General features: G+C 41.6%; 1 protein-coding gene across 2 annotated transcripts in view; it reads left to right on the top strand.

Moving 5' to 3' along the window:
- Positions 1-9,291: 9,291 nt before the first annotated feature.
- The window catches only part of grk4 (G protein-coupled receptor kinase 4), a 174,410-nt gene continuing 169,297 nt past the window's right edge, over positions 9,292-14,404 (top strand). For both annotated transcript variants that reach the window (XM_061988186.1, XM_061988187.1), the window contains exon 1: positions 9,292-9,618. In XM_061988186.1, the coding sequence (XP_061844170.1) occupies positions 9,567-9,618 (52 nt within the window). In that variant the 5' untranslated portion in view covers positions 9,292-9,566. The remainder of the gene's footprint in view (positions 9,619-14,404) is intronic.

Here is a 14,404-nt window from a genome sequence, read left to right as displayed (position 1 = left end):
TAAAGGAAACATCGCGGGTGGTAGAGCGGAGCAGCCAGTGGCTCTGGCTAAAGAGGAAAGACCCCAACTGGTCACCAAAATAAATCATAACTCATGCTGAGGCTGGGCAGATGCAGAGGGGGGTGCTTCTGGGACGCCAGAATGCACCGCTGAACCTACTTGAGGCGTCGTGGGCCCAGTCAGCGAAACGTCCATGAGAGTAGGAGCCCACTTGAAAACCCTAATGATGTGTCCGCCCAGCCTGCAGCAACATAGATAATAAGTCAGTGTCTTTAAGTCTTCAACATGGGAGGTAGGAGGTGGAACTCTGGATTTTAACATCTTGTCCTGTGTATTTGGAAAGATATATATATATATATATATATATATATATATATATATATATATATATATATATATATATATATATATACAAAGCTATGTGTTATTATTGATTAATATTTCAATGTATTATTATTTAGATAATTTTCTTTCTTTCTAATATATATAAATGTATCCACCGTGGGGCCAAACAAAGTTGCGAATGCCAGCAATTTGATGAAGAAGGTGAGGAAACACTATTGAATTCAAGACAGCCCTCCTAGCAAGATAAAAACGTGGCGTCTTTGTGGCTCTCATCTTCCCTCCTCCCTCTCTACTCATCTCTGTCTATGCCAACAAGAGTCTTCAATAAAGACAAAAGTGATGTTAAATATTAATTTACCCATTTCATTTGTATTCCATTTCATGTATTGCACATGGTCTTCTTCATGCAAAACTGTAATTATTCTCTATAAAATTTTGAGGTGTCTGGAACACATGGATCAGCGGATCGTCCAAAGTCAGTTGGGGTAGGCTTCAGCTCACCCGTTCACCAAAAGAGGACAAGCGGTATAGACAGGACGGCCCCTTCCTAAACGAAGATCTGATATGGAAGGGCTGAAAACAACAACATGGCTCGCGGGGACAAGAAGTAGTCAAATGGTGGCACAAAATGGCGCCACTTATTAATAATGAATAAAGAACAATATTGTTATGAATTATTGACCTATTGAAGGCGCCATTTACTTTACTTCAAAAATTTTACTTTGAAATATTTTTTGGGGGAAATATGGCATATTTTTTGTGTTTGCCATATACAGTGAAAACAATGTTTTCTTTGACAAAAATGGCATAAAAACATGAAAAACGGATAAAAAATGTGTATATAGTGAAAGTAAAAATAATTTATCATATATTTTTAAGACCCTTTTTGGATCACCAATAATTTTAGTGGGATTTATTTTTTAAAGACTGTCATTGTCCAAAAACATTGTTACAACGGTTAAGCGAGGCCATTCTTTGATTCGTTTTTGGGTGTTTTTTTCCTGTGTTTTTGGTTCACTTCCATTTTTTTGCCCTTATTTTGTTTCCACTTCCTGTTCTGTTTGTGTTGTTCATTCACACTGCTGCTTGGCGCTGTCTTCATCACCTGGTGGTGATTGGTAATCATTTTTTTCACCTGTTGCTCAATCATCACCTGGGCACAATTTAAGCCAGTCACATTTCTGTGTTGTTGTGGAGTCACCACCACGGTTAGTCGACAATTGAATCTTGCTTAACTACTTTTTTTTTTTATTAGCTCTTTAACAGCTACTTTTTTCATGCACATCATCCTTGTGTTTTTCTGTGCATTACCTCGCTGCACTCTAGTTTGAATTTTGGACTTTTGGACATTAAACACTTCTTAACCTGCAAGCTGCCTATGAAGAGCATTCTTAACAGAATGATTCCACCAACTAAAGAAACGTTTCTTGCAAAATACGGGAAATGAAAGATTTAGTGGCGACCAAAACTGCCACACACACGCCATGGTTTTTCCAGGAGAACAAGGAAGTCGAGGTCATCTCTCTCGCGGGTGTTGAGGCATGGAACTGGCTCATGTCCAGAATAATTGACGCCAAGAGCAGCCACCTCTCCCCGGAGGTTGAGGAGAAGACCCGGACTCGATGCACAAGGAAGTCGTCCCATGCACTCTTACCGTGCGGATATTTTCCCCCTGAGACCCGGACGACTGCTTCTCTGTCACCACTTCAGCCCGACCACAGCATGTTGGGCACACACCTGGCATGTCCTTCACGGTGCGCATGTACTAAAGCGTGGGTGGTGCACTTGTGCTCAATCCGGACTTTCTAGCACTTTCTTCCAATCACCCCCCACTTAGTGAAATTACATCACAGGCTGCAAATAATTTGAACATTTATTGCGTTAAAGAACACAGTCAAGCTCCGCCCCAAATACTCAGGCTCCGCCCACCTTATCCGTCCTGTTTGTCGAGACTCAAGCTCCAGCACTTCCCGTTTCAGCAGACCGGCTTCCCAAAGTCCGCCCACCCTTGGCTTCTGCTCACGCTGAGGTCGTGGGTCAAACACTCCTCTACGAACAATGGGCCCCATTCAGTAATAAGTTCCTAACTTTTCCCCTTATCTTTCTTCCTAAGCGATTTCCTAAGAGGAGTCCATTCAAATTCATGACGTGTTCTTAAATGGCCAAATTGTTCCCACCTGCTGTTCTTAAGTTGCTGAATGCAGAATGGTTAGCGTGTGCGTGTCTATCATAATTTGCATATAAACACACCTGTATTTCCCCAATATGCAGAGCCGGCCCAAGGCATAAGCGTACTAAGCACTTGCTTAGGGCCCCGCGGCCCCGCGGGGGCCCCCAAAAGCAATTAACAAAAAATTCGTATTTTTTATTTTTTGCATATACGAGTCTGACTGATGATTTCTAAATGATCAAAGATATATTATTGTACAAAAACACAATTTTAGGTCAACAGAGTGCTGCTGCTGATCTAGGCCTAGTGATTCTTCCTGCCTCTCTTTAAATGTAAAGTTGCCTCTGCTGCACCTGTGACGTTTGCCGCCTGCCGTGCAATGCCAGTGCGCACTGGGCATCAAAAGCGCACATAGAGGCAAAACAATGTCACAAAAAAGGACATATCCTTCAGGTGCAGAAAAAAGGAAGAAGAAGAAAGTGGAAGAGGAGAAAAAAATGCCATGATAAAGGTATGTTTGCATGACTTGGTAATAAAAAGTTTATCAAAGAGATTTGTAGCTGTAATTAGCTTTAGCTAGGTGACGTTAGCTAGCTAGCAATATGTTTTTAGCATCAGGTTACTAGTGAGATATGTTGTTTGCACAAATTGTTTGCAGCAAATGTGAGTAAAATAAACATTATTTTTTACATCAACTCATAAGTTATGTGAAACTTCCCCAGGAGCATTGTTAGAATACTTTGGAGGCACAGCATCAGCCCAGAGCCAGTCCACATCCTCAGGCTCAACTGTGAGTGATGAATCAGGTGAGGAAAAGACTGTCACCATACAGTATACATTTAATTTCTTAGTATAAACATTACACCTGAAGGGAAATTAATATAGTCAAAGTATCTCATTAATGTGTGCCTGTATGTATGTATTTCATCATAGGTCCATCTCCATCCTCTACAGTGCTCTCTCACACACCTCCATCCTCTGTGCCCACTGTCCCCTCTATGTCTGAAACCACAGCTGATTTTATCTAGAAAGTTAACTGCAAAACACCCTTTATAATTGCTCATTGTACTGCAGAACATTCTGAGATTAATAATTATGTCCAACAGTGCAATTTAATGACCTTATAGGTCCTTCTTTTTTAGTCATTGTCTTTCTTTGGTCACTTCCTCAGCAACTTCCACCACAACGTCCCCTTCACACCATGGACCATCATCAGCTCCGCCAGTTGACCCAGCTGAGTGGCCTTCTTTCCTCTCAGATTCAGACACGACTGAGCAGGTGATCAGAGGACCACTGTCTATTAAGGACAACTTTTCATTCCCCAAACGGCATGATGGCCGAAGTTTTCATTATCATTATACCTACAGACAGCTAGTCAATGGGGAACAAGTCAAGCGTAGCTGGCTGACTTATTCAAGAAGTAAAGATGCAGTCTATTGCTTTTGCTGCAAATTATTTTCCAAAAAGTCCTTAAAACTGGAAGCCGAGGGACAGCGGGATTGGGTCAACATAGGTGCACTGCTGAAACAGCATGAAAACAGTGAAGATCATTGCAGCAACATGGTGAAATGGAAGGAATTTGCCTTGCGTCTTTCAAAGGGGAAAACTATTGATAAATGATAAATGATAAATGGGTTATACTTCTATAGCGCTTTTCTACCTTCAAGGTACTCAAAGCGCTTTGACAGTATTTCCACATTCACCCATTTACACACACATTCACACACTGATGGCGGGAGCTGCCATGCAAGGCGCTAACCAGCAGCCATCAGGAGCAAGGGTGAAGTGTCTTGCCCAAGGACACAACGGACGTGACTAGGATGGTAGAAGGTGGGGATGGAACCCCAGTAACCAGCAACCCTCCGATTGCTGGCACGGCCACTCTACCAACTTCGCCACGCCGTGAATTGAAATTGATGAATTTAACTTCAGTAGACTGCGCTCTCTTTGTACAAAGTAAACATTAAATATGAACAATTAACTAAAAATATAAACTAGTAATTATAGACTAATATGTACGAGACTGATGAGACAAGATGACACTTTTACTGTAAATACAAAGCTTTATCACTTGGACTGTTCAACCCCAGGCCACTCTTGTAGCTGAATGTTTTCTACATTTTAAGATTAGGAACCATATGTGGCACTCTGGACATCATTCGTTCATTCATTGGTATTATTTATGTTCTTAACTGGGCCACCCCCAAGATGACACTTTTACTGTAAATACAAAGCTTTATCACTTGGACTGTTCAACCCCAGGCCACTCTTGTAGCTGAATGTTTTCTACATTTTAAGATTAGGAACCATATGTGGCACTCTGGACATCATTCGTTCATTCATTGGTATTATTTATGTTCTTAACTGGGCCACCCCCATATCTTTATAAATGACATGTCATTTGTAAAGACATGCCAGGCTGACAATAGGATAATGTAAACAACACTGCCAGAGCCGCAATGAGTTTATAGTAGGTGTGTGAATGATCAACAATCAATATTATTGGCAGAAATAGAGGGCCCCAAAATCAAATTTTGCTTAGGGCCCCATGGAGGCTTGGGCCGGCACTGCCAATATGCATATACAAACACCCTTAATTCTGTAATTTGCATATAGGTAAACGCCCTCAATTCCCCATATAAGGGCACAATACCAGCGGAAAAGCAGAATATCGAACACACAGAGAAAACACAAACAGATTACAGAAGAGAAATTCGTATTATCCCGCAGGGGAAATAAATAGGTCTATATGGTGGTGAAATATGCGCTATGCGGCATCTTACAGTAGCAGCAAAAGCATTGCCATTCTGTGAGTTGAGTTGCCCACCACACGTCGCGGCATTATTGTGAAGATTTAGAAACTATTTTCGAAATGCCTATATATTGCTCATTTTGCTCTATGTCTGTCTGTCTGTCTGTCTGTCTTATCTCTATCTATCTATGTATCTATCTATCTCTCTCTCTATATATATATCTATCTATATGTATCTATCTATCTATCTATGATATTAATTTAACATCAGATAATAGAAGTAAGGGAACTTGTCACACTTAAGAACAAATAGGCCACCCTAAGAGTGCTCTGGAGCACTCGTAGATTTTGTTCTTACCTACGAACAAATCCCAGAAAAGAAAACATTGGTGAAAACAAAAATCTCCTTAAAAACTTCGTAAGTGGGCCGAAGAACAAAATTTGTTCTTAAGAACGGTTGCTGAATGGGGCCCAGTGTCTTGAATCTGCTTCTTGGGTGAAGGCTAATGCTGGTAGCGTTGCAGCTGGGGAACCATAGTTCCTCCCACTGAGGTCGCCGCCTGTCTCTCCACCAGTGGGGGCGCTATCTGCTAAAGCTCCACTTCCTGCTCCAGTGCCGCAATCTGCGGGGCATCTTCCAGAGAAGAACAGCGCTGCGTGGAAATGGTCGAGTGGTACCAGAAGGTGCTGATGCAGCTGGAGATTGAGGAACTATAGTGGTCGGCTGACGCCACCATCTCTGCCAGTTCAAGCCAAACTCGCTCCGATGCCCGCTCCAGCGTTGATGCCACCATCCTCTTCTTCAGCCATGCCTCCAGCTCTGCAGCCAGCTTGACCTCCAGCCCAGCCGCCTGCTGCTCCAGCGGCTCATCCAGTCCTGCAGTCGCCGCAACTTCCAGCTTGCCTGTCGCACAGGCGCTCGCCTTCCTCACTTGCTGCGGAGGCGCCAAGTCGGCCCGGGATGCCCTTCCATCAGCAGCAATGCCCGGGACCCGTGCATGGATTCCGTGGCTTCAGGTACACTTGGTGTACCTGAGGTTTTGAGGTCTCGTATCTGTTTTTTAAGGGGGGTACTGTTATGACCTGTTAGGCCAGGCCAATATTTGTTTTATCCTGTTTTTGGTTCACTTCTTTTCTTGTGCTCTTATTGTTTCCATGTCCTGTTCTGTTTGTGTTTTTCCTGCACTGGCTTCACACTGCTACTTGGTGCTGTCTTCATCACCGGATGGTGATAAGTGTTTTTTTTCCACCAGGGCACGAGTTAAGCCAGTCACAATTCTTTGTCGGTGCGGTATCATTGCGGATAGATGTGGAGTCACCAGCACGGTTAGTGGACACTTGAATATTGCTTGACTACTTGTTATTTATTAGCTCTCTGTCAGCTACTTTTTTCATGCATTGTCAGTGTTTTTCGGTGCATTCACCCTGCTGCACTCTAGTTTGTATTTTGGACTTTCGCACATTTAACACTTCTTAACATGCAAGCTGCCTGCGGTCTCCTACTTTTTCGAGATTACAACCTCTAAGAGCATTTTTAATCATTTAAAATCAATGTTATGAATTGACTTACCCAAGCCTCCAATTACTTCACATCAAATATTCCACTTAGAAATATTTTTTGGGGAAAATATTGCATAATTTGTGTGGTTGCCAAATAAACTATGTTTTCCTTGACAAAAAGGGCATGAAACAGTTAATTTAAAGTTGATATGGATATAAAGATTAAGTTGATCAAAAGATCTAAGCCAGGGGTCCCCAAACTATGGCCTGCGGGCCAGATACGGCCCGTCAATGTCCAAAATCCGTCCGTCGGGTAGTCCCAATTAAACCATTTTTAAAATTATTTTTATTTTTTATCTGTCCTTTTTAACCCATCCAACAATCCATTTTCTACCGCTGTTACTCTTGGGGTCTACTAGCCGCTCAGGCAAATCATATTGTCTAAAAATGCATTTTCCCATTGATAACGTGACGTCATCACACGCGTGCTCTTTCAGTCAGTTAGTGCACGAGGGGGAAAAAAAATGGCGAAATTGTTGGGGAAACGTAAAATAGACTCAGAGTGTATTTACACATCAGTGGACATATGACTCTTTTTTTGTTCAGTGTAAGGAAATATATGTATGTATAGATATATATAGTCAAGGTTTCTGTGGTTTATCCGTTATACAGTGCTCAATACCGGGGTAGAGCGGAATATACGTTAGGTCAGGAAAAAACACAGCAGCTATATCATCCCTACAAGCCTGTTTTGCAGGTTTTCCTGCTCGTCAGGGGATTTTATAAAATCCTCTGTGTTTTTTCCTGACCTAACGTATGTATATATATATATATATATATATATATATATATATATATATGTCTTAATAAGGTTATCCAAAAAATAGTGCTCGATACCGTAGTAGAGCGCAATATATGTATGTGTGGGGAATAAAAATCACAAGACTATTTCATCTCTACAGGCCTGTTTCATGAGGGGTGGTACCCTCATGAAACAGTCGAAAGAAACCTGATTGCCCTCTCAACGGGGGGTGCTTACAAACATCAGTTGTCTACCAATCTAAGGTAATACGCAAGGACATTAACACTTCCGACACATATGTAGGATTAACCGAGGGTGAATTCAAAACCAGATGGAACAACCACAAGGCTTCTTTCAGGAACAAAAACCTGCGAAATACCACAGAACTCAGCAAACACATTGGGGACCTCAAAGACAATAATGTTGAATATTCAATAACATGGCAAATTCTTGCATCCAGCACACCTTACAATAGTGGTAATAAAAGATGCAACCGATGCTTGAAAGAGAAACTGTTTATTATTTACCGTCCAGACCTGTCATCCCTCAACAAGCGCAGCGAAATTGTAACAACATGCCGCCATAGACGGAAACACCTCCTAGGTAACACATGAGACAATCACCACGCCCCTAGGCCAGCCTGTACCCACCCACTCTGTGCCCTATATAAACCATGGTATGTGAATGCTCCCATTAAAATCTCCTGACGATTGAGGGTACCCCCCCTCATGAAACAGGCCTGTAGAGATGAAATAGTCTTGTGATTTTTTTCCCCACACATACATATATATATATATATATATATATATATATATATATATATATATATATATATATATATATATATATGTATGTATGTATGTATGTATGTATGTATATATATATGTATGTATGTATATATATATGTATGTATGTATATATATATATATATGTATGTATGTGTATATATATATGTATGCATATATATATATACATACATACATACATACACATATATATACATATATATGTATATATATGTATGTATATATATATACATACATACATACACACACAAATACATATATATTTATATATATATACATATATACATACACACACATATATACATATATACATACATACATACATTCATACATACACACACACACACACACACACACACACACACACACACACATACACACGCACACACACACGTATATATATATATATATATATATACACATACATGTATACATATACATATATACATACATTTATATATATATATATACATACATGCATACATATATACATATACATATATATATATAGCACGGCCCCTGGCCAAATTCTTTTTAACCCAATGCGGCCCCCGGGTCAAAAAGTTTGGGGACCCCTAAACTAAGCGTTGGATAAAAAAAAATAAAAAAAGTAATATATAACTTATTTTTAACTTTTTTAGGACTGAAACTCTTCTGGCACCAAACTAATAATCATTGAGACAGACACATAGTTTCATATCAATTGATAAGGTTTAAACTGTAAGTAGGTTTGATGTAATTATTGAACATGATTAAAAATCAAGAGTACGATTCGATTACTAATTCCTTGTGAATATTTGAGTGGGTCCCGGAAAAGTTGGGCCCCTAAAGGGCCCCTGGTATTGATGGACAACTGCAATGTGTTTCAATATATTGCTTGTGCGGAGAGAGGAGGGGCAGAGAGGAGGGAGGAGGAAGCGGGAGAAGAAGCAGGAAGGAAGGCAGGCAGTGAGGCAGACAGGCAGAGAGAGAGAGGGGGAAGAGGAAGGCTGTGCATGCTAACAAGCCCCTTCGTGATCGTCCCCAGCGCCCCAAACATGCTGTAATGGAGAGGAAAGACGAGCGACGTTAAGCTGGCCGCCATGAACAAGCGCCTCGCAGCCGTCGGCACCTTTGATTTGAGAGGAAAAAACGCCCTTTTTTCTCGCTGAGTGAAATGTGTCGCGATTGCTCGGGGACCGCATTGTGACAATGGAGATCGAAAATATCGTGGCCAACACGGTTCTCCTGAAGGCGAGAGAAGGTAAGCGCTACGGAAATGTCCTCCTTCCCATCGCATGGCGTTCAACGAGCGAGGTCCTCCTCCTTTTTTTTTTTTTTTTTTTTTTTTTTGCTTTGTCCTCCATACCTGCCCCGCCGCTTTGTCTCCTCTCAGCCCCCGGACAAGAGGCACGTTAGGCGGGCAGGTTGGGGCCCTGTTGACGGGGAGGGCGAACAAGGCAGGGAGTGTTTGCAGCATCGGTGCATCGAGCGCATTTTTCCACACGAGAGCCGGTGGGGGGGTGGGGGGGTTTAATAGCTGTTTCCATTGCATGGTCGGAGCTAAACCCTCCTCGTACCTGTTCGTGTGATGCGTGCGGGCGGTTTGACGCAGCACAGGCATGTCGCTGCGCAGATGGGGGCTGCGTTGGGCCCAGACCGTGCAGCTCCCGGCCTGCACGGTGACCCCCCCCCCCCCTGCAGAGGGTCTCACCTGGAGGTGGACGATCAGAGGCAGAGAGTGCATCAGTTTCCAGGAGATGGCAGAGTGTGGGTGTGCAGCACAGGAGTGTATTATTGTTGCATTAACATGGTTCTCACCCACTCGGTGACTATGAAGATAATGGTCGAGATGAGCACTTTTATTTGATAGCAAGTGACTCGCAGTCTGTTCATTTTGCTCCAAAGGAGGATCAGGCTGCTACTAAATAATGCTCTGCAAGGCCGTGAGCTCTACCGGTCATAGATAAAGGTCTTTTAACCCACCGAGAGTGCCTCGGCGGTGGATTGCAGTTTATAAAGCATACAGAGTGTGATGGATGACGATAGTAATACTGACTGTATATTGCGAGTCTTCTGAATTAGAAGCAGTGCAGGAATCGGCACTCTGCATAATTGTATTGGTGCAACAGGGGTTAGTGCATGTGCCTCACAGTACGAAGGTCCTGGGTTCGATCCTGAGCTCGGGATCCTTCTGTGTGGAATTTGCATGTTCTTCCCGTGACTGCATGGGTTCCCTCCGGGTACTCCGGCTTCCTCCAACCTCCAAAAAACATGCACCTGGGGATAAGTTGATTGGCAACACTAAATTGGCCCTAGTGCGTGAGTGTGGATGTTGTCTGTCTATCTGTGTTGGCCCTGCGATCAGGTGGCAACTTGTCCAGGGTGTACCCCGACTACCGCCCGGATTTAGCTGAGATAGGCTCCAGCACCCCCCGCGACCCTGAAAGGGACAAGCGGTAGAAAATGGATGGACGGATGACTCGCAGTCTGTTCATTTTGCTCCAGAGAAGGAGGATCAGGCTGCCACTAAATAATGCTCTGCAAGGCCGTGAGCTCTACCGGTCATAGATAAAGGTCTTTTAACCCACTGAGAGTGCCTCGGCGGTGGATTGCAGTTTATAAAGCATACAGAGTGTGATGGAAGACGCTAGTAATACTGACTGTATATTGTCAGTCTTCTGAATTAGAAGCAGTGCAGGAATCAGCACACTGAATAATTGTATTGGTGCAACGGGGGTTAGTACATGTGCCTCACAATACGAAGGTCCTGGGTTCGATCCTGAGCTCGGGATCCTTCTGTGTGAAATTTGCATGTTCTCTCCGTGACTGCGTGGGTTCCCTCCATGTACTCCGGCTTTCTCCCACCTCCAAAAAACATGCACCTGGGGATAGGTTGATTGGCAACAATAAATTGGTCCTAGTGTGTGAGTGTGAGAGTCCAGTCCATAGTAGGGCCAGCAGGGGATCATCTTGAGTGGTGACAGGTCAGCAGCGCAGAGACGCCCCCAACTGAACAGCTAGCGTTGAATCTGTGGTCACCTAATAACCTTTCCACGCAGGAGAGGGGGGCAGAGCAGAAAAGAGATGGCAGATCAACTAGTCTAAAAGGGGGGTCTATTAAAGGCTAGTGTATACAACTTAGTTTTAAGATGGGACTTAAATGCTTCTACTGAGGTAGCATCTCTATGGATGATTTATGGATACAAACCAGCAAGTAAACAATTATTATTGGCCAATGTATTCACATCTTACTTGGATAAAATGCAACCAACACTTTAGGTTGAATTAACAAAAGGAAACCGTTTCTGCTCACATTTTCAACATTCAAGCAATTTTCAATACAACTAGAGTAACCAAAATTTTAGCAGTAGATTTACCTGCTAAATAAAGTTCCACGACGCGCCCATATCTCTATTCTGTTCTCTGCCCTGGCACTGCCACAGAAGAACAGCGTTCTAGGTGTGCGGAAGCATGCATGCCCCCTCATCCCTGTTGAAGGTTTTGGCCCCTCGGCTTTCTAATTTCCATAGCTTCCTTGATTCATCTCTTGTATTTATTTGTTTCTGATGAAATGACTTTTCCTTGGCTGCCAGTTGTTATTGCTTCATGTTGTGTTCAGGAAGTTGGTGCGTCGCCGTAACTTGCTCCGCTGTAACGTCTGTTGTGTCGGTCGCTTAAAGCTGTGTTGCAGCCTTATTATTGTGTTGTGTCGCCTGTCTTTGTTGTGGCTTTTGCAATTGTGCTGTAGCTGAAAGTGTTTGTTACTTTTATGATATTGTCTTGTGACGTTTGCATTTGTTATGACCTTTCTTGACCATCGTAATTGTCCGCCATTTTTGTTTTGATGACGCCACAGACGGGCAGATAGACTTAACGTTTAACGTCCTTATCATTAAAAGTGCTAAACTTCATATAAAGCCTGCTGTTCTTAAATCCAATGTTTTTCTTTTTAGTATCGATAAACTTTGATTGATTTCCTTTCCAAAATGATATTGGATCGATACCTATCTTCCGGTAGGCAAACTTGTCAAGCACAGATCAATATACTTTAAATTTAGGAATATAAATAGATTTATTGATATATTGATCAATCGTTACACCCTTGAGTGTAACCAATAGAAATTGATCAAATCCAGACTGCATTGGAGTGCCCAGAAACTTAAATATGCGGACATAGTTCCCGCAAAATAGAGCGTACATGAGAGCGGTGGTGTGGGTGCCGTGATTTGTGTGGCAGCAAATAGTAGAGCGTTTGTTTTTTTTAAAACAATTTTTACTAGGGATGTGCCAATTGATCGGCCATGACCAGTATTAGCTGATTTTCATGAAAAACTACATGATCACCATTGTCGATTAATGCTAGTCACAAATGCTGATGTCTTCTGGCTGACATTATTTATTTATTGTCCCCCAACTATCAAGTTGCTAGCAGTTAATTATGTACCTCCATTAATAGTGTGGAACTTCTCCCCCATGCTGATAATAATCACCTTCATTGCGGCAAATAAAAAAAAATGTCTTGGTAAATTAGCATTATCACTGGAGGAAGAGCAAAGAGCAAGCAAGGAGCAAATATGCTAGTAGCTAAGCTAACCACTAAGCCATCTTAAAACAACACCAATAAATACATGCTTAAAGAAGTGTAGAGGACTTTGTGGGCAAAAACCAAAAATGTTTAAATTAGGGTTTGATTATTATTACTATTGAATTAGTTTGCTCAAATAATTGTATGAATTAACAAGGAATAAGGAACTAGTTTAAATATTGGTAAACTGTCAATAGCACATAAATATAGTCAATAATAGTCGAAGAAATTGGAAAATATACAGTTAATACATGTGCTCAATACATGTAATAGTATTGGCCGATCGTATTAATGGATGATCGGTATCAGAATGGGCAGCATAAAACCCTGATCAGAACGTCTCTGAATTTTATTAATGCACACATGTTAAAAGTGCAATTTCAATGTTGATGATGTGCATTTATTAGAAGAAAAGAATGAAGGTTCTGGCAAAAATGGTTGTTTATTTCAACTATTTTCCCTAAAATACACATTGAGGCTACATAATGTGTTTCATGCGAGTAATAGGACAAACTAATCAATAGATTACCTGATAAATAAAATAAGCGATAGCTGCATCCCTAGTATCCATGCATTTTCTAACCAATTGTCCTTATTAGGGTTATGAGTGAGCTGGAGCCTCTCCCAGCTGATGATTACATTGGTGCTTAACTCTGTCTCAAAATAATGCTGACAATAATATCGTTAATCAGCAGTTATTTGTGGTCCAATATACCATCCAGCAAATTTTGTTATCGGCTCCGGCCTACTCCACATAGAGATAACCAGGCTGAGATTTGAACCCTTAATCTCTTAACAGGAATGCCAACATGCTAACCACTAATTATTTATATCACATATGTCATATTTTACACAGAGTAATGATTTCATTGCACAAAAATACACTTGTATCGTAAGTGGGTATTGTTAATTTATTTGTTCATTTTGCTTATGTTGTTTCCTGTTACAGGAGAGCTGGAGCCTATCCCAGCGGACTTTGAAGGAGAAGTGGGGTACTCTAGTCATATAGATTTACAACCATTCACAATGTCAATTAATCTGACTAATTAAACAATGCATGCTATTGGCATGTGGGAGGAATGTACTCGCGTAAGCACAGTGAGAGTATTCAAACATACACACAGAACAATGTGAGCTGAGATTTGAACCTGCTGGATGTGAGTTAACCCAATGCACCACCGTGCTGTCACCTTATAGTGTTTATTGAAGTGCAGTTTATATCTTTTGTGTTTGATGTTCATTATATTTTTGGAATTAGATACATTTGATGGACTATTTTTTGAAACGAATGGATGACGCATGCTTGTCGCCTGTAAGATTTGAATTTAAATCTAGTTTGTTTTAAAAAAAAGCCCCATTGCTGATATAGTTCAAATGACATGGGCCTGCGCCCCTGATTTTGAAGTCCCTTGGTAGATTACATTGATATGGCAACGCATAGAAGCTGAAATCTGATTGGACA

Source organism: Nerophis lumbriciformis, linkage group LG27 (genome assembly GCF_033978685.3).
Source record: "Nerophis lumbriciformis linkage group LG27, RoL_Nlum_v2.1, whole genome shotgun sequence".
In the NCBI taxonomy this organism is placed as follows: domain Eukaryota; kingdom Metazoa; phylum Chordata; class Actinopteri; order Syngnathiformes; family Syngnathidae; genus Nerophis; species Nerophis lumbriciformis.
This window is presented reverse-complemented; position numbering and strand designations above follow the sequence as displayed.